The sequence below is a fragment of the Mercenaria mercenaria genome, chromosome 11 (genome assembly GCF_021730395.1).
Source record: "Mercenaria mercenaria strain notata chromosome 11, MADL_Memer_1, whole genome shotgun sequence".
NCBI classification, from domain to species: Eukaryota; Metazoa; Mollusca; class Bivalvia; order Venerida; family Veneridae; genus Mercenaria; species Mercenaria mercenaria.
The window spans coordinates 44694220-44715546 of NC_069371.1; the positions used below are offsets into that span (position 1 = coordinate 44694220).

The following is a 21327-nucleotide window of genomic DNA, read 5'->3' on the forward strand; positions in this document are numbered from 1 at the left end:
AACACATGCATGTAGTTCCATTGCCCTTACTATATTTGTCCTAAAATGCACAAACAGACTATTTTTGATGACTGTTATAAATAATGAGATGTTGATGTTCATTTTGACGAAAACTGTTCGTAATGACCATTCCCAAATTTATATACACAATCTAACTGTCATATTGGCTGTCAAATCTTGCATACTGGTGCAATTGTTGAGACAAATACAGAGGCTGAAACATGTTCTCCCTGGTGTTTTAATGGATAATTATGATTTAAAGTATCAAATTGTATAAATCCCTGTCGCTGCACAGTGAAAAATGCCCCTATACAGTGAAAAAAGGGCACGCTCTGAAATTTTGAAATCAGCCTGCAAAAATTGAAGTGAGCGGAAGCTGATTTTCAAAAAAGAATATTTGGAGCGGGAAATCCGTTGACCAAGTAATCATTTTGGTTTGGTCTTATTGTGTTATACAACTATTTTAGATAGAAGATATTATTGTTCTACATTTTTTCATATTTTTAATATTATTATGCAATGTCCCCAAAACATAATTGACTTATACACTACTGTGTTAATCCGCTAGCAAAGCATAGCATCATATTTGTGCCTCAAAATAGATCCTACCGTAGTTTACTGTAATTGATATATCGTCACCACTGAGCAAAAAGCGGATAACTGCATTGAAATGAAGAAACATTTATCCGCATTTTGCGCTTAGGTGACGGATATTAAACGTATACTCAAGATGTTAAATATTTTACATTTGACTGAAAGATGTCCTTCCCTAGGTTTGAAAAAAAAGAAATTGTTAACTTACATTTTCCATATCCAGTGACTAGAATGCAGCGAAATGTAAATTTTTTATTTGAAATACTTAGTAATATTCAAATGTTATACACATGTTAAACAGAAAATGTACAATTATCTGATAACACTTCCGATTGTAATATACATGAGATACGAACAGTTTATATATCAATCTATTAATTCTGTTATCTCGTAATTACAAGATAACATATTCGATAAATATTTATTTTTTTTGGAATTTTATTTGACTGCGTAATCATCTACGAATACTTCAGCCGGAGATATGTTATTCAGCATCTAATTGAAAACAATTGTGTAGTACCCTGTTTTAATACTTCCATTTTCAAGATATCAGAACATGTTCTATTTATTACACACGACCATTTGATAACTACATTATGCGCATACCCGGAAAGATTACTAGTATATAACAAATTTTAAGAAATTAAAAAGATCACAGAACGTAAACCTTAACTGACATAACACATGTCATTTTGATTCGTTAAAAGAAGACTCCTTCGTGAGTAACAGATTGTATTGTAGATGTCGATTTGCTTGCCACAATTCACAGTACATTGAGAAAATATTAATATTGCAGGTATCACTAAATCACAGTCAAGATATCAAGATCGTCTTTGGCAGCGATACATTCTGTACCATTGCCAGATTCCTACTATAATAAATGTTCCTGGTTTCTTTTCCCGGAAAGTATCAGAAGAATTGCCATCACGGCCCAAAAGATGAGAAATAATTGAATTTAGGAATTTAACAAAATATTACGCAGATAATTGGATTGAAGTGAATCAAATCGACACCAAATCGGTTCATCAGACGTGTTTAAATCAACATGTTGTATGTGTAAGATTGTCCTTAAATATAAGTACTTATTATGTACCTGAAAAAAATACATATTGATTTTCCTTAACGGTGGATATAAAGATCTAAATTATGGTACAACAATTTATAACATGACTTGACATATTGTGATATAAACTTTCTTAAATAGCATAAACTATTAGTAAGTTAGCTTGGCCGATAACGGCGGTGTCAGGTATAAATAAATACTCACACAAAGCAGGAAGTTTTAAGCGGGTTTGATTAATCAAAACTGATATAATCCCTGTTATTGTTATTGTGATATACCTGCACTTGCATAACATTCCACTAACGTCAATGGATGTCGTGGAGGTAATATTTTGATTACTTCGTAAACTTGATTAAATTGTTAACACATACCAGCTTAAACATACTGTAAACTCGTTCTAGAATGCACAATTACAAGTTAGGCAAAAGGTCATAATTATTTACATTGATACATATTATCAGTGCTTCTATCAACTATGTTATCTGTGGAGAAAATTCACGATGAAGTTATTTTCGATTATATGCTACTAAAATGATTAAATCTTCTCTGTCAGTATTATTGATACATGTATTAAAGTGGATAACAAGGTGATTGCTACACTTTAGATTAGGGAAGTGTTTTGTACATGTAGCACTGGATAATATATGGAGTGAAAATGTACAATATCGCAATAAACAATGCTATCTGAAATAACAAATCAGTCATCTTACAAACAGAAATAACAAGAATATTTAAAAACGAAATAAAACAAATTTAATTCTAATACGATCCGTAACAATTCTTACATAATAGGAAATGGTGTAGTCGAAAGAAGTCCAAAGTAAATAGATCCTAAGATTCCATTTTTTGCGCAATTTCGTTAAGAACGGATGCTTTAATCACAGTCACATTTCCTCTGCTAGAGTGCACTTTGCTTGAAATAATACCGTTTTCATATTTATATTCCAAAGTTGGCAGTTCTGCAAATCGAAACTGTAAGTAGGGGTTTTATGTGAGGACAAGAGTATATATGTGTCATTTTAGGATTGCAGACGACCAATTCAATTTCTTTCCATTTTTCATTAACTTGTGATAGAACTTCCATAAAAAGTAGATGAATGAAAATGTGGTGTTCTCTGAAGATGCGTAAATAATCCCTGAAGTTGTCGATCTTATACAAAACAAAACAAAAAAGTTTTGAATTAGTGACCATTATTCTCCTACACCGGCACGATTCAGCATTGAAGTCATGAAAATAAGGCGTCAACAATGTAACATCATGCATAAGTTAGGTCAAATTACAAAATATCTGCATTGTTTTATTTGATTACATGTATTCTATTCCCGAATTATTTGCTTTCCAACCTGGGGTGTAAATTCTATAAGCCTTTGGACCGAATGCTAATGTATGTAGTAATAGTAAGTGTGAACAATAACTGTGTTTCGATATCTTATCAGTGATTGAAATACTGACAGCTTTTCGGATGAGAATAGATAAATCACTTGTGCTACACACTCGTGTTTTGTTTATTATCACGCAACTGAACTCATGTCCATAATTTATTACATGTGTTGGGAGCGGTGCCTCCTATGCATACTGTTTATCACATATTTCTTATAATATACAAGGGTAGGTACATGTACGTCACATCCATTTGCTGTGTGGATATCTTTATAGGATTAATACCGCTTGGTGATTCATTAAATGAGTTTTCTAAACATCTGTGAATTAGCCTAGTCTATCCCATTGTAAACTAGAGCATACAAGAAATGTTTCTTGCGTTCTTGCGCCCTGAAATACGCACAAGTTAATCTCGAGATTACCCCAGTACTGTGAGATTTCATGCATAGATACAGATTACACCCAACAAAAAATGTTGACGGAATTTCGCCGTTTTGATGTATATATTCAACGTCTGTTAAGCATATATAAGAGAGGAAAATCATTTTAGACTAATTTTCGAGTGCATTTGATCTTTGTTTCAAAACCAGTTATATTATACAGATCAGCTCAAGCGGAAACCCTACTTTCCTTTTTTACGTCGAAGGAAAAGTCTTGCAAGCGAGGAATTCCTCCGAGTACTGCCTTATTCTGACTCGGAGTACCGATTTTTATAGGTTTATTACTTTAGCGGAATTTCGTCGAGTCACTCCGAGAAATTCCTTGACGGAACTCCGAGTCGAATTAAACAGGTAACACTATAATGATTTCCTGTATTGTATGGCCACTCCGAGCGACTCCAAGTCTGTAATAAACAATTAATCGGTCATTTCGAGTGACGCGAGAAAAATTCACGAAACTCCGAGGCAGTATTCCCTTGCCTTGATGGAATTTCTATATAATTAGCTTGTTATTTTTATGCCCCCGAAGGGAGGCATATTAGTTTTCAACTGTCCGTCTGTTCGTTTGTTCGTTCGTTCGTTAGTTAGTTCGTTAGTCACAACGTTAACTTTTTGTATGAAGGCACTTTACTCGCGAACCACTGCACCTAGGACCTTCAAACTTCACATGCTGATAGGACTTATTGAGTATACTACCTCTACTGACTTTAGGGTCACCAGGTTAAAGGTCAAGGTCACAGGGGGTAACGTTAACTTTTTGCATGAAGGCACTTTACTCGCGAACCACTGCACCCAGGACCTTCACACTTCACATGCCGATAGTACACATTTAGTGCACTACTCTTACTGACTTTGGGGTCACAAGGTCAAAGGTCAAGGTCACAGGGGCCAACATTAACTTTTTGCATGAAGGCATTTTACTCGCAAACCACTTCACCCTGGACCTTCAATCTTTACATGCTGATAGTACTTATTGAGTACACCACCCCTACTGACTTTGGGGTCACCAGGTCAAAGGTCACAGGGGCCAACATCAACTTTTTGCATGAAGGCACTTTACATGCGAACCACTTCACCCAGGACCTTTAAACTTCACATGCTGATAGTACTTATTGAGTACACCACCCCTACTGACTTTGGGGTCACCAGGTCAAAGGTCAATGTGCTGAGGGGGCATTTGTCACCATTAGTGACAGCTCTTGTTACTGTTTAAAATTTGTGAATTTTGATATTGAAATAGTTTCTGACCACTCATAAGAATTAGATTTAGCAGCATATTGATGTAAAATGGATTAAATTATGTCATATAATATCAAATACACTTTCAAATGACCGCCGTTAAAAAAAAGTTAAATATTGATATTGAAATAATTTCTGACTTTGCGACTTAAATTTACAAATAAAATTATGGAAAATGCACTAAATTAGGCATAGTTCATAACTAGATAAACTTTATAATAACACCCGCTAAAAAGTTAAATTATAATTATGATATTAAACTACTTTCTGACTATGCTCTTTAAATAAGAGAAAAAGTGTGTACAATGGATTATATTTAAGAATTATATAAAACTAAACAAACTTTCCAGCTGCCGTTTCCACTCAAAAAGTATTAAAATGTTGTAAGTGAACAGAAAAAAATGTGAAACAGAAAGAGACTGTTATAATTATTCATCAATTACTTTGTTTTGTTTTTTCCCGCGTATCACTACGTAAAATATAATTTTCTTGCTCCATGTAATCTGAAATCTGTCATCGAAGGTATTCAAAGACCCAATTAAAGTTGTATAGGTAATTATTTTTTCGTCCCGGAGTCACTCGTAGAAATGTCGTCAAGTAACTCGGGAACAAAAGAAACCAATACAGTTGTGTATTCCGCTAATTGGGTTTTATCTCGAGTCACTCCGAGGATTTTCTTCGAGTGACTTGGCATAAAGACTTTGAGTCAGACAGCGAAATTCCTCGACGGAAACTAACTGACTCGAAGAATCTTCGTGTTGGAGCCTAGGTCCTCGTTTTGACCATCCTCCGAGGATCGAGTAGAATGGGTTTTCCGCGTGAGCTGTTCTGTATATTTTACAAAACACGTTTAAATGATCGTGTTTGAACCGCATTTAGGCATGATCATGATTTACGCCAATATTTTCAGTTAGAATATAGCTCCATTTATTTGCTTTATGATCCACATAGTCGATTTCATTCAACTACTTTTCTTTTCATTTTAGACAATAATGCACCTTTTTATAAGGACTTTTGCCGTAATGGAATATCTTTTCTTTTGATATAATGTAAATATGTCAGAGAAATAAAAACAGTATTGAATATTGCGTCAGAAGATTTGTTAAATTGATTTGATCACATTCAACATAAGCGAAATCTTCGAATTCATTTGTTTCTCCACGGCGGACAAATGACGATTTATCTATCAAGAAAGTACATCATTACAATATCATCGGTCTCGACTAGTGTTAGTAACCATATAACATTACTAAAAATAAGCTATGTATAGATCATGAAAAAACACACACACACAATTTATTATCAAAATCGAAAAGACATCAATGTTTTTTACACAGTAAAATTGATTTTAGAAACCTTGTTTCTCTAATAATCCATTTGAAAACTAGTGTGTGTGGTTTTTATGTTATCTATAATTAGTCCGTACCGCTTGTTCAATTCTTCATTTGTCTGGCTCGCCATATACAATTGTACAGTATATAAATATACGATCGATATAACAGTCCAACACAGAATGTTAGAATTAATACTTTAAGTATTAACAAATCCATGATATCATAATATTGAAAACAATGAATCTGATTTCTTCCTTCATATTTCTAAATACAGCTTCAATAAGTGGTAGCGTATTTTAAAGCGCCGTTATGGAAAATATCTCATCGCTTGGGAAGTATGGAGCTGTACTATTTTGTAAAAGTATTTGATAACTTGATAACTAAATATTCATCTATTAATTTTTTAGAAAATAATATTACTGGAATGGTAACGTAACAAGTGTAAAGTATGTTACAAACAAGTTCTTCCTTCATATAAGTATTTACATTATATTTTCATGTGCTTTAGCTCAAATAACACAAGTTTATTGATCACAGTTTAGTTCATCATGTTGTTCAGTTTTATTTATATCTTGTTTTCAGAGATGTCTATTTCAGTATAGATTAATTTATGCAAATTTGCTAAAATACCTAATGTAGAAAAAATATTTAGCTTCACAGTAATAAAATACTATTTTATAAAACACTAAGAGACATAAAAACCAGATCAAAACTGTCTAATCTATATTTTCTAAATAATTTATGTAACAAAACAAGGTTATTGAAATGGTAACGTAACATGTGTAAAGTATGTTACATACTGATTATCCCTCAAAAAGGTGATCAAACTTCATTTTCAAACAATACAGCTCACATAATTGTTATTTCATTGATAACATTTAATTATATCATTTTATTAAATTTTAGTGGTATCTTGTTTCCTGAGATGTTGGTTGTGGTTTTGGTTAATTTTATGCAAATTAGCTAAACATACCTATTTTGGAGTAAAAAAGTTACCATCAGTGTTACAAAATACTATTTAAGAAAACACTGAGAACCTTCAGAACAGATCAAAATTGTTTGGTACATTTAAACTTAAAATATCATTTACTAATAAAATTTTGTCATTTTGTAACATTCTCAGTAATATTCATGAATATGCAAATTAGTTAATTAACAGAAAAATGTTGCTGTTCAAAGGCCAATGTCTTAGCTCCATTTTGACACCATTTTTATTGTTTTATCACCAAAACTGAACAAGATATGACTGATTATCCTTTATATGGGCGTATTTTCCAAAAATGAATGGTTGCCATGGAAACTGTGAAATCATATATAGTTCAAAAGAGTTTTTCATGGGAACATTTTTTATTTCGAAGTGCGGAAGGTTGTGGTTTCGATGGATTCCTGCCCGCGTCATACCAAAGACGTAAATATTGAACTAGTAGCTTCATCGATTGACGCTTAGTATTAAGAGGATAGTGCTACGACTGGTCAGCCTGGTGTCAGTATAATGTGAATAGATGGGATATCATGTCACGTGTCTACGGCGTGATATTCCAGTGAGGCAGTATTATAAAGTTGTGCATTGTACTCACTGCTACAAGTAGACACCGTCGTTTATGACTGAAAAATTGTTGAAAAAGACGTTAAACAAACTGACATAGAACCTTTAAGCCCGTTAAGTAGATTTGAGTACTACAGCATTAAGTTAACCTGTTTAGCAGTCGAATGTCTTAACTGTTGAAATTTGTTGCGCTAATAAGCTTTTCCAGCATATAAACAACTCGTTTTAGACTACGAAAACTGGAATAATCTCAATTTTTAAAGCCAGATCTACTGTCAAGTACAATATAATCCGTGTCCAGATTCATCACTATAACCGTACGTATTCATGTATAGGTCATTACTGTATTTACAGCCGATGTAAAGATAAGAAATGAAAGCTTTGTGACTTGATAATACTTATATGACATTTTTTCTGTTCTTCTGTTTTCATTTAGTTTCCAGAGGTAGTAGAACTGAATGTTGGTGGCAAGTTACTTACAACGCTGCTTAGTACATTGAGAAAAGAAGAAAATAGTATGTTGGCCGCCATGTTTAGCGGACGTCATCAGATTTCAAGGGACAGACATGGGCGATATTTCATCGACTATGACGGCAATGTCTTTGAAAATATTTTGAATTATCTACGGCATGGCTCAATTCCACCTAAAGAAAGGGCGTTAGAGGTCTTCGAATGTGCAGCATATTTTGGTATAGAATCTCTGGGCGAAAGTCTTATGATGTATCAGAATGTTCTGTACCGGAAAAGGATCACATATTTGAAAGAGAAACTAGACAAAGAACAGTTCAGAAAGCTGAAACAATATGCTGTAACATATTTCAACAAAAACTTTCACCCTTCAGAAGACAAACATTTTGCATTTACCTCTACAAACAATTGTGCGTATTTTGAAGAAAGAGATGGGGAAAGATATTTGCATCATAATCAAATTCCACCTACTTGCATACTATTTGGTACAGGCATCAAAAATGTAGCATGGTATAAAGACGAAGTACACGAAGAATTAACGAGGTGTCTGACACATGACCTGTGCGAACTAGGTTTCGGAACGTTTTGTTATTATGGCTTTTCCCTTCGACTGCAGTGCAAATGGTGCGGAAATAGCGTTTGTCATGCAATAGTTCTACGAAATAAACCATGGAAAGACCGGGCTGCACATTGGAAAATGCCATGAAAAGTTCACATCGAGCATGCGTTCGTTTCTAGCATTTTATGTGCTTTCAAATAGAGTATACTATGAAAAGGTGTAAACTTGTAACGTTTTCTCACAATTTGTTTTATGTGTGTGGAAAAAAATCATAGTGGATTATTTAGGATCTTTCGATATAGGACATTTCCTTATAAATGATATATATCGTATCGACCAGTCTTACTATTTCTATGAAATGCAAAACAGTGTTAGGAATGTCTGATTAGGTTTACATCATACCCTTTTGACTTATAGTAGTAGCTAGTTATCTATCATCCAAGGATTGCGCATATGTATAATGTAAAATGATGTGTTAATGGTGCGTGATCGTAAGAATCTCTCTGTAAAAACATCCATTCTCTTCTGTTACATCACACCTCTAAAACTACAAACTATATTAGCTAAAACACATAGACACATAGATAAGTCAACGATAATAATTGGTGAATTAAATATATTCTAAAGCGAAAAATCGTGTTTGATTATTTAAAAAAAAACAAACAGCAATATTGACATCGCGTCACTGGTGTCATACAGCATAGAGTCTCTGGGCGAAAATCTTAAGATGTATTAAAATGTTCTGTACCGGTTAAGGATCACAGATTTGAAAGAGAAACGAGAATGATAAAAACGTTATGACAGTTAAGTCATATTCTTTTCCTTTATTGGTTTTTATCTTTTTACAAGAACTACATAGAAAGATTGTTTTGTTGTACAAGTTGATTAACAAGATAGTCATGATAGCATTGAGGCTTCCACCTGATCGGGACGGATTGTTATATCTCGCACAGAGTTTAATTTGTTCTAAAATTATGTTTGGCTAGTTTCGACCTACTTAGTGGTTTGAAAACTGTCCTATACTTAGACAAAAGACAAACAATCTGAGTGTGCAGGTTTCATTTAATCAGATAAAATGTATCGCTTGAGTTAAGTTTAGTCTACGATTTGACCTTTTGATAGAGAATATTTCTATATTTTTTCAATGGCGATATGTCCTTGTGTATAGCAAAATATCAGGTTCCTTGCTGAATTAAAAATAATAACTGCAGGGACAAGTTTGTAATTATTTTCTGTCTAGAATTGGCATTGTTTAAATTAACTTCATATACATGAAATATCACGAAATGTAATTTAAAGTTTCAGATATAAACTAGAAATCGTGACATGATATTCAGACTTGAATTATTTTTGTTATATTTACATAATATAATTATTATACATTTACATGTAAGTATACACTTACATGTAAGTATGTTTGAAACACAAATATAACATGTAGCGAAATTTATGAAACCTCACAGCTATGCTAGGGCTGCCAACATTTAGAAAACGGCCTTTTTGATTAATTCTCAAAAGTTTTCCCATCTAGTTATTAATACATTCCATTTAATGAGATTTTAGACGAGGTCACATGAATAGACATGTAATTTTCAGTTTCTAATATGATTAATCCTTTAGTTTTATCAGTCATAGGATTTATAAGGGTACAAAAAATCTCCAAGCAAGTCTGACTTATTTCTTCCGTTAAGGGTTAAGATTTAAAGCGACTTGCCTGTAGATCGTTCGACAACACACACACACAAAAACAACAGTTTTTTTTTTTGTCTTTTTAGATATCTTGAAACAAATGCTGTATGTCTTAAGAAGGCTTTAAAGCTTAATTACTGACAAACTTTATGTTACGGAATAACATAAGAATTTACTGTTTTACTACTTTTTACGATGAAAATCGAAAAGCGTTTGTTACACGGTGAAAATGTCTTTAATGCTGCGGCGGTCCGAGGTTCGATTTCCGTAACAGTCACTTTTTCTCTTAATTTGGATATTTTGAAATATTTTAGAAACAAATGTTCATGTTCTAAAGGTCATAATATGACCAAACTTTAATTTGAAGAAAGATTTTAGCCCAATCTGGAGGTCAGTGCCTTTAATAAGACCAACCCAAAAAAACACCCCAAAATGCAAGACAAATAAATTAGGAGACCAGCAGTGTCTCAGATAAATAGATACCGAAAAAACTAATGATAATGAATAGCAAAAATACAGTTTTGATTCTTAGGTTCGACTTCAAAAAATTACACGCAAACGAGTCTGGATAACTTGAATGTCATATGATCATAGCTGGAAAATTGTGTGACTTTTCTTCGAAAATACTCATATCCTTAAAATATAAATTATGCCGTGAAACAATACCGGCATTTCTGTTGTTCCGATCAATACTTTTTCATTAATGTCTTATGTATTTCACATGTAAATATATCGCGTAAACGAATTTCTCGTATGTGTTCGTCATTTATTTAAAATTCGAAGCAGTGAGCAGTAAGCCAAAATCCGAGGCTAGCAGCTATAGGCCTGTATCCTTGGCATGTATCGCCTACGAAATGACGGAACATATTTTAGTTTCTACCACCACGTCCTACTTTGACAGAAGTGATCTGTTCAGTCATAACCGATATTGATTCAGTTCAGAGTTTACCTGTGAAATAAAAGGTATATCTGTTACACAAGAGGTCTTCGAGAATCTAGAAAATGGCCACCAAACTGACAATTATGGCAATGCACTTTGCTAACGCTTTCGAAAATGTTGCCCACCATAACAGAATACATAAACGCCACTGGTAGCCCATTCATTAGCATCAAAGAGTACAAAGTCATTACTAAAAGACATATCCCAAAGTGTCGTTGTTAATGTCTATCCTCATGCACTCTACCTGTACTTAATACAGTTCCTCAAGCTTCAGCAATAGACCCCTGACTCTTCCTGATTTACCTTAACCATTAAACGACTCAGTTAAAAGTAACAGTTATTAGATTATTTGCATATAACACCATTGTGTGTCTTATGCGGAAATCCTAACTTGTTACACAAATTCTGCAAAATGAATTCCCTAGAAGCATAGAAAAAGGACTGGTCAATGAAGTTCAAACCAGATAATTATATGGTACAAGAGACTACTTTAAAGAAAGACGAAAAAGCAAGAATTTACAATTACACAGATATTTCATAGCATAATTATCAAACTGCACACAAATATGATAACTGCAAAAGTAAAGAAATCATCAAGAATCAGCAAGAGAAATGTCAAAACAACAACCAGAAAAGTCAAAGAAACAGCATTTAACACCTATATGTCCGACCGAAACTTGAATTCTGCACTACCATATGACATGTATCACATAAAATGCAACGGGTATAACTATAAGCAGATGAAAACGTAAGCATAAACTATAATCAAACAAGCAGTATCACCTTAATGAACATAACTGGCAATCCCATGAAAATCGCAGTTTACAACCCCCCACCCTCTCTCTCTCTCTCTCTCTCTCTCTCTCTCTTAGATATTGATATTTATAATGGAAGGAAAAATATTATATAGCACTAAATTTGTAGCCTAAAAACCAGGCATAGATATTTTCAAAAGTCATGCTCTCTTTATATATTATGCCCGTTATTACTCTTTTTAGGTCATTTTCTTTCTTTCATGCATCAATTAGTTTGCATCAATTTGATAAAAGGAACGTCAATGTTTTTCTTATATTTAGACATTTGTTTTTCTTATATTTATATAAATTCTTACCCTTTTTTTCAGGAATAATTATATTATGAAAGAATACAAAGACATTCGCGATCAATTAAAAAATCAATATCAATTTATTGTAAGTATTAAGTCAAATGCCATTTACTGACTTTATATTTTCAAAGATACCGCGGTTCCCACTTTTATTTACAAAATCGTTCTTACATTTGATCAAATCAAAATGATTTCGCAATCCGTGATGATCATAATCAAGAGAGGGGACAGTAACCTGCTACTACCGTGTATATCACACGTGTCTTCTTTAGTCAACTACCGTGTAATGTCACATGTGTCGTCTTTAATCGTAAAATTTGCGTCTGCTTAAAACAACATATCAAAGGACCGATTTCAATTTCAGTTAGGATCGCATGGCGCTACTACTGACGCTGATCAACATGAAAGGTATCTTTAATCCAACAATGTCACTGGTCGAAGAAAATACTCAGATTTTAAAATGTGTTTGACTGATTGCTTTTGGGTTAATATTATCAATATAAATGCCTTTTTACGATACATTTAGTTATATATTCTTTATTCTAAATAAATATACGCAGCTTTGCATTTGCTAAAAATCGTGCATTGTGATTATTTGTTTTATTGGAATATACAAACTATTCATATCTAAACAATATAGAACATTGTGATGTGTGATTATGGGTTGAGGAAGTACACGTGCAATTTCCACGCAGATCGTACAGAAAAGAATGCCACGCCAAATGCCTAGCGTGCGAGCTAATGATCTAATCAATATCTAAAAGTATTAAATATTTGGATCCGTACACAACTTACAAAGTAAGTTTCAAATCATAAACTATGTAAGGCAGTTATCACTTTATGTAGATAATATGCACTCGGTGACTTTCCCAAACAAACAAAACGATATATACATGGAATTATGGAAATACATGAAAACATTTCGTTTAATGACTCCTATGGCGTATTTTTTTTTTTTTTTTTTTTTTTTTTTTTTTTTTTTTTTTTTCAAATTTTGCAGTCTGCTAAATACTTAATCTTTAATAAGGCTGTTGCTGTAAATTGTAACAAACTATTTGTTAGAATCATAGGATTTAATTAAAAAAAATAAATCAGATAACTGTTGAATCTACCATAAGAAAAACCTCGAATATTCCTCTCATTTTGCATCATTACGCATCTACCCGTACTTTCAAGATATCTTGATTACTATGAAAAGTTGTCGCACATTTTTAGATTCTATTTTAAACCAGAAGAAACACTGCATTATTTAAGATATCTTAAAATGAAAATATTTCATAAAACCATCCCAGGAGATGCTTATGATTATGAAAAACCCATTCTTGAATATTGCGAACAATACCCAACACGCCTTGATACGGAAAGGGCTGAACCAAACATCAACTCTGCCAACCCAAAATAATTAATTAATTTGCATATTTATCCTCATTTATTCCTTTCATATTCCATAAAATCATTACTCATTATTCCATTTCCAATAAAATGTTATTCATCAGATTCATTTTGGAAGTGTTTGTATCTTAACAAAATCTATTTACAATCAATATTACGCCTATATATACTAGGCTTTCATCATCAATACGCCGGACTTCGCTGTGAATGCTATCTATATAATGCGGTTTACCATAGATAAAAATAATATTTCTCATTAATTTATGAAAGAAAATGTTTTTATGCAATACACCATGCCACTCTGCAAGTATTTTAGCTCTGGTATAAATTTCATACATACATACATTACGTCTCCACTAGCCTTACTGATCGGCATTACGCTTTGATAGCTGTACAGGGCATCAAAACCTAGCTTTGAATGCTACCTAGATAATGTGTTTTACCATTAACTAACAATAATCATAACTCATTAGAGAAAATGTTTTATAAGCAACAAAACATGTCATTGTGCAAGTATTTTAACTCTAGTATTAAAATTATTTATACATTAGGCCCTGTTTTGCTACATTACGCGTCATTTTGCCACATTACTCTACATATCTGTATTTTTTTCTCACTAACACGTTATGTTTGCGGGGTGCTCGCTGAACGGAATTCCGTTTTATTATAAACTGGGAAACTCTTATCAGAAATCGTAGACAAATGCTTTTATTTTATATTTATTAGAAAAACAACGATTTTCAACAGAATCCGAGGAAGAATACATTAAATTTTTTATAACTTCAAATACGCGCCATAAGGGTGAATACTCGTATACTTATATAGGAAAAGTTGGATATTTTAAGATTTCATACCACGATGTGTGGATTAGTCGCTTTAACATTAAAATGTAATTACTAACCAAATAATGAAGACAAAAAAAATAAACAGTCTTTACTTTTAGCACTCAGAAATTGTGGCGACTTTGCTGTGTGATAAGACTTTTTTGATAGATTTAGTCGAGACGTTTACATATCGCTGACCCTTATATTCACTTGCATATTTCAACACCGCGTCAATGCAGAAATCGACGCAGTAACATTCGACTAAAGGCGTTTACATATCGCTGACCCTTATATTCACTTGCATATTTCAACACCGCGTCAATGCAGAAATCGACGCAGTAACATTCGACTAAAGGCGTTTACATATCGCTGACCCTTATATTCACTTGCATATTTCAACACCGCGTCAATGCTGAAATCGACGCAGTAACATTCGACTAAAGGCGTTTACATATCGCTGACCCTTATATTCACTTGCATATTTCAACACCGCGTCAATGCTGAAATCGACGCAGTAACATTCGACTAAAGGCGATAACTCTCTTATTTCTAAACGAAACATATAAGTGTACCACTCATTTTCTTAGTTAGGTCGTTTCCAATCTGGTGATGATAGTCTCGATTCAATATTTGATAAAAAGTTGTTTTCGAAATTTTTGGCACATAGAACAAATCATTAAAAAAGAAAAATCGGCCGGGTTCACACATGCATGAACACCAGAGAAGGTAATTTAATCCTAAAGTATATATATTTAGCGCCTCGTCTGAAAATCTTTTAATCAATGCGAAAGTATCTCAACGATAGATATGAAAAAAATGATATCACATGCGCAGAAAAACGAAATAGCGCTGTTGCGCATGTGATATGAAATTATGGATCATATTACATGCGCAGAAATTGAAAATAACGATTTTGCGCATGAGATATGAAATCACTGGGGAATATGATATACTAATGGTAAATGCATTGAACATTTGTGTGAGGTACGGGGCCTCCGTGGCCGAGTGGTTAAGGTCGCTGACTTCAAATCACTTGCCCCTTACGATGTGGGTTCGAGCCTCACTCGGGGCGTTGAAATCTTCATGTGAGGAAGCCATCCAGCTGGCTTACGGAAGGTCGGTGGTACTTCCCAGGTGTCCGCTCGTGACGAAATAATGCACGGAGGGGCACCTGGGGTCTTCCTCCACCATCAAAGCTGGAAAGTCGCCATATGACCGATAATTGTGTCGGTGCGAAGTTAAACCCAACAAAATTAATAAATACTTTATGTTAGGTATAATAAAATGAAAGCTTAAATATTCGTCATAAGAGGTCTGTAGTTATAGGCCTTAGGTTCTTATACATGGTTGATTTTAATTATTATAATCACGTTTACAATCGTTCGTCATCCGCATTTGATTCACGTTGAAAAATTGTCATTTACTCGTGGAGGCAAAATTAATTCTAGTTTAGAATCCAGGAAACTGACAGGCACAGGACCGACAAGACTCTGTAAAATTCAACATATATAATAATGTCTATAAGCATGAAAATGGCAACATTATATATGAATTAACGATATTAAGGAAACTCGTGGACATATTTTAGAAAACGAGGAATGATTTTCTCAACTCTCCCACCCATCTCCACTACTTATAAACTTTCTGTCTTTAAAAAAAAGTTTCAACTGTAGGCTCATATTTTTTTCAGCGAACCCTGGAAACGTTATAAATTATATCCAGTAAAAAGTAAAATTAGATATTTTCTATAATACAAGTTTCATGTAAATCGTTACGACTATCATCATTGGATTTATAACGAACTTGGGTGAAGTTTATTGTGTTTGTATATTTTGCGATTTTATCGTTCGTCATTATCATTTCTTATACTGAGTAGGATCGTTTCAACATCCAGGACATATCGTAAACATAATTTAAATGTTAGAAATTTACCGCAAAGTCGGTTTTCAAAATATTTTCTATTTAAAACTCCGACAGATCGAAAATTTATATCTAAAACATACCTTATTTGAAACAGGTGATAGTCTTATTTACGTAGTCACTCAGGTGCACACATTTGCATAAGGTATTGCTTTTTATTGATATGCACGGACTTCTCATGCTTCTACTGTATTGTAAATAATAGAATTAAGGCAAGTCTGGTAATTATTATAGACCTTTTAAGTGGTGTAAAAGTTAATTATAGACATCTTCCAAACAAAGGAGCCGGTAAGTAATCATTGATAAAACGTGGCATTGACTCGGGGGCGGGGCAAAAAGACGTATAACGTATAGACCTGTTAACGTAATAATAATTTGACGGAGTACGCCAGTTAAAACTAAATCCAGTCTCTATAATTGTGCGACTCTGATGACTAAAACATAAACAACAACATTGGAGATGTTGTTTTTTATTAAAATTATTTCTCGCATTTCAGGTATGCTTCTCAGAAAAGATCACAACATTTCAGAAAACAAAATACAGATTCGGATGTGTTAGCGAAAAGGTAAATTGCGGGTAACCCGATCGCCATCATGGTGTCTCCAAATACGGCTAGTTGGAAGTTATTTGTTACATATTATTTATGTTCGCTTTTGAGTGGATTATATATAGAACCTTAAACATCATAAAACTTCTTCCTCTCATAACAACAACAAATTAAAATTATCTTTGAATCATTTCGGAAATCAAAAAAAGGTTATTACTTTCGGTTATACATTAGATACTCAAACCCAGCGTATGTATTTAAAACATGGGAAAACCAACAAAGTGGCTTTGCGAATGCGGATGCGCAGGCTGGTCTGGATCCATGCTGGTCGCAAAGCCACTATGTTGGTTTTCTCATGGCGCGGCTCATGTAATGAATTACAATAGACACCGCGTCCTTTACAACAAAAGTGATCATCGGAGTATAAAGTATGAAATTCAACGCAATAATTCTTGGCAATTGGCTTTGTTGGTTGAAAAATATATTTGGTCCAAACAGATCTACCTAATGAAATCCTCGATTTGTACAAAACAAAAGCTAGGAGTTTACATGACTGATTTTGTTACAATTAGTCTATTATGTCTTACGTCATTGGTATATTTACTCCCTTGGTTACTGATCAAAAATGTATGCAAAATGTGTCCATGTTTTTAAAACGCCTGAAAGTATGAGTGCAATCACAATCTCTCCTATTTTGCGATCTGTGACAAGACTTGAATATTATTAATACAACTGACTTTCATTCTATGTGTATCTTTGATTATGTTATCATAACTATCTTTTCAGGAATGCGACATACATCCAATTAGCTCAACGACATTAATAGGGAGGAGTACAGAAGGAAATATTTGTTCCGTGTGTTGTAAGACGGACCATTGTAATTTGAATGCGTGTAGTCATAATTCATCAGGTTATTCGCTTTTATATATAGAAAGAGCGACAAAACAAAGCAAAATAGAAATTAGTAAACAAACAGAGATTCAGCTGGCTATGAAATGGAATGAATTCATCGACGCGATGACATATATTAGCAACAGTGTGTTTTGACGTATATGACTTATGTATAAAACTCGTCCACCTCATGACCCTCTTTTTTCTTTATATGTGTGAGGTATTTTTTCTCGAAACAAGTAAATGAAACAACACATTTATGTACGTATAAATGGCGTCAATTTATCATTTAGTTATTTACTTACTTTTAATCACCAGAATCGATTTTATTGGACGTCTTTTTTTACAATTTTCTCCTTTTTAGGACAAATGTTCCGTCTAAAATCGATGTCTCCTGGAGCTCCATGTACCGATACAGACCCTTCGTTGTGTACTACACTTGGTAAATTTAACACTGATGCATGCAAAGAGCCGTCTGTAATAAAAGCATGTCCGAAATCCTGTGTGACTTGTGGTAAGACATTGTTTTTACGAATTACACTTTTATGATTTATTCAAGGTAAGCTTAAGCTAATTTCACGTACATTTAATGTCCGATGTTGAAGTGCAGCAAAGTAATATAGCCATAGCTGAGTATAAGGACCATGCTCCGAAAACTTCCCAAGAACCGTTATACAAGCTCTCGCTAACTTTACTCATACAAGCTCTCGTTTACTTTACTCATGTAGTCAGGTACTGTAACTTAAATTTATAAAGCCATTTTAATACCCCTGTTGAAGGAATGATGTGCTTTGTTCTCATTCAAACAGAGCGTCTATATTTGTATTAGGTAGACGGCGTCTTGTCGCCTTTGGATTAGTTATGTATATAAAATATTTACATTTTACAAAATAAATGAAACTCGCTGTGTGCCGGGTTGAAAGCGCATAGTAGTCTTTATATAAATTCAGGATTGCAGGATATCGATAGATAAATAGACGCTTTGCGTTTGCCATATAAATGGCTATATGCTTTGTTGATACCACATAGTTTATAGAAATTAGTTTATGTGTCACCATGTGGTAATCAACCAACAGTGATCTGTTTCAATTTATATTCACTAACTGTAAATCATTCAGGTCATGTTGGATGGAACTCGTGGCAACCTTGGAGTAGCTGCTCTAAAACATGTAACACTGGAACAATGACTAGATCAAGAGTTTGTAACCGGCGTTTCAGCTTTGTCGGTAATCAGACCTGTGTTGGATCATCTGTTGAAACCATTGACTGTTCTGTAAAACACTGTCCAGGTAATTTTTTGTTTATACGGGCTAAAAACGGGTGCAGCTATGTGTATTTACTTGATATATCAATATAGAGTTCTTTTAATAAAATAGTCACTGTATTGTCGTCTTACAAATCTTTTATTTAGCATAGGTAGGCGACGAAAGGCCCCACCAAGAATACATAGAACAATTTATTTCCCGTCGAGCCAACGGCAAGAGATATATTTACCTCCACAGTATCTAGTCTAAGCCAGCAAACCAGTTTAAGTTAATCACTCCGAACTGTACGTATTCACTAGTCGTGATATTAGTCATGACCTGGAATCTGACCTGATCGCTAACAGTGTTCCAGCTTGCAAACCACTGCGCCACAGATTTCCGTGATATAAAATGATTAAAATATAATTTTGGTGATGACTATAATTAACGAACGATCAGACCTGCTATTTAGCAAATACACATATAATTCTTTATGGTTTAATTTTGATTTACAGAAAATGGTAAATGGTGTTACGATAGACCATATTCCGACTGCAGTACCGATTATGACTATATACGTGTTTGGGGTTACGACTGCAGTCATTACAGGCATAAGACAACGTGTGACTGCCCAAGACCTAAGTATGGAGGGGTCTGTTTAGATTAAGGATATTGAATATGCACATATGAATCACTTTGTGCCCGTTTCCAAGATTAAACACACGTGTTGGATTTTTCAGAATTTTTTGTTGTTAGATACAATTACCTAGATAAAGTGTTCATGAATCATTGAAAACATGTTTTGGTTCTTAAAGGTTTGCTTTTCATATTTGTGAAATAAATTTTGTGTTTTACATGCCATGCCTTTTTGTTTCGATTGCATGTGTTAGATTATTCACCTGGCAGGGATTACGTTTATTTACACAATCCCGTGTCTTTGGAACATGATAGAGATAAGGGTGAGGTTGGATGCGTAATGGTGTTTTTGCCACCTACCGTTCCATGGCGGTGTCCCACTGTGTTATTTTATTTGTTCGTTTTGTCCTCGTGTGTTTGCTTTGTATGCCAGTGTGTCTGTGTTGGCAGATTGTACTTCTGAGTGATATGAGTTTCGTTTTGGGAAGGCGTGGCATTCCCTGTTTGGTTTTATCCTTGTTTGGGGGATCGGGGGATACCTTAAATTACTTTACATGTAGAGCCAAGTAACAAACAACTAGCCCCTCAAACTTAAAATGAACTTCAATCTGAGAAATATGAATCAAACCAATATACTTAATACTTTGCAGTTCCGCTTTATGCATAATCAACTTAAAAGTTAAATGCACTTGTTTGTAATAATTCAAAATAATTTAAAATTGTTATATTAAGGTTAAATTAGACCTATGTTCAATGGGGATAATCACCTGGAAATAAACGACATCATTACTCAACTTTACAATATTACACACGGTATTAGATCAATTGCACACATCATATGAAACATGTAGAGCTAATACAAAACATGACTGGGCCAATATGAGAAAAACAGGGCCAATACAAATAAAAACAGGGCCAATACGGAATTCAATCATTTTGATTGGTTCAAAGGAGAGGTCAATACGGAGAAGTCACGCCCGTTAGATTTTTAAATAACGCCATTTTGTTTTACACCAAAGTTATACATTACAATATTTTTTCACGTTTTGGACAAAAATATCATCTAACATGTTCATGTAATAACCAAGTATTACTGAGCGGACGTACGGTGTACGTCTTTATAGATTACAACGATACTTTTGCTTATTCGTTATTGTGTACAAACATGTGTTTCCGGTCAGAAATTCTGACAATTTTCGAAATTAGGCGAAACACGGATTATATTAAAAGGATGAGACTTATCTTTAACAGACGTTTTGATAGTGTGGACTATTTGTGCAATGATAAATTAATAACAATTCACAGGCTGGAAAGTGGATGAATAAACACGAGTGTCAGTTCAATTATTGTAAACTGCAAACAATTTCGGATATAAATTAAACGAGGCATGGGGATATATATTATGTGCTTGATTGGTTGTATTATCTTGATCAACACATACAATGTACAATTTTGTGTCTCGTTGCCTGCAGCCTAAAACGCAGTTTTTATCACAGTTCAAATGATAAGATACA

At 33.8% G+C, this 21327-nt stretch overlaps 2 protein-coding genes across 2 annotated transcripts; both read left to right on the forward strand.

Annotated features, from left to right (window-relative positions):
- The first annotated feature begins 1858 nt into the window (after window positions 1-1858).
- Window positions 1859-9842, forward strand: LOC128546556 (BTB/POZ domain-containing protein KCTD7-like). The gene is made up of 2 exons (XM_053517304.1): window positions 1859-1980; window positions 8034-9842. The coding sequence occupies exons 1-2, from the start codon at window positions 1966-1968 to the stop codon at window positions 8769-8771; spliced, it is 753 nt and encodes a 250-aa protein (XP_053373279.1). The 5' UTR covers window positions 1859-1965; the 3' UTR covers window positions 8772-9842.
- A 7153-nt stretch (window positions 9843-16995) lies between these two features.
- LOC128546768 (thrombospondin-2-like) lies at window positions 16996-19844 on the forward strand. The gene is made up of 5 exons (XM_053518073.1): window positions 16996-17060; window positions 17829-17952; window positions 18298-18447; window positions 19052-19222; window positions 19693-19844. The coding sequence occupies exons 3-5, from the start codon at window positions 18303-18305 to the stop codon at window positions 19842-19844; spliced, it is 468 nt and encodes a 155-aa protein (XP_053374048.1). The 5' UTR covers window positions 16996-17060; window positions 17829-17952; window positions 18298-18302.
- The last annotated feature ends 1483 nt before the right edge of the window (window positions 19845-21327 follow it).

What these genes read in the sequence shown, in the direction of transcription:
- LOC128546768 (XM_053518073.1), top strand. Translation starts at nt 18,303, where the DNA reads ATGTTCCGTCTAAAATCGATGTCTCCTGGAGCTCCATGTACCGATACA. An exon ending in GAAATCCTGTGTGACTTGTG is followed by an intron (nt 18,448 to 19,051) that starts GTAAGACATTGT and finishes TAAATCATTCAG; the next exon opens with GTCATGTTGGATGGAACTCG. An exon ending in TTCTGTAAAACACTGTCCAG is followed by an intron (nt 19,223 to 19,692) that starts GTAATTTTTTGT and finishes TTTGATTTACAG; the next exon opens with AAAATGGTAAATGGTGTTAC.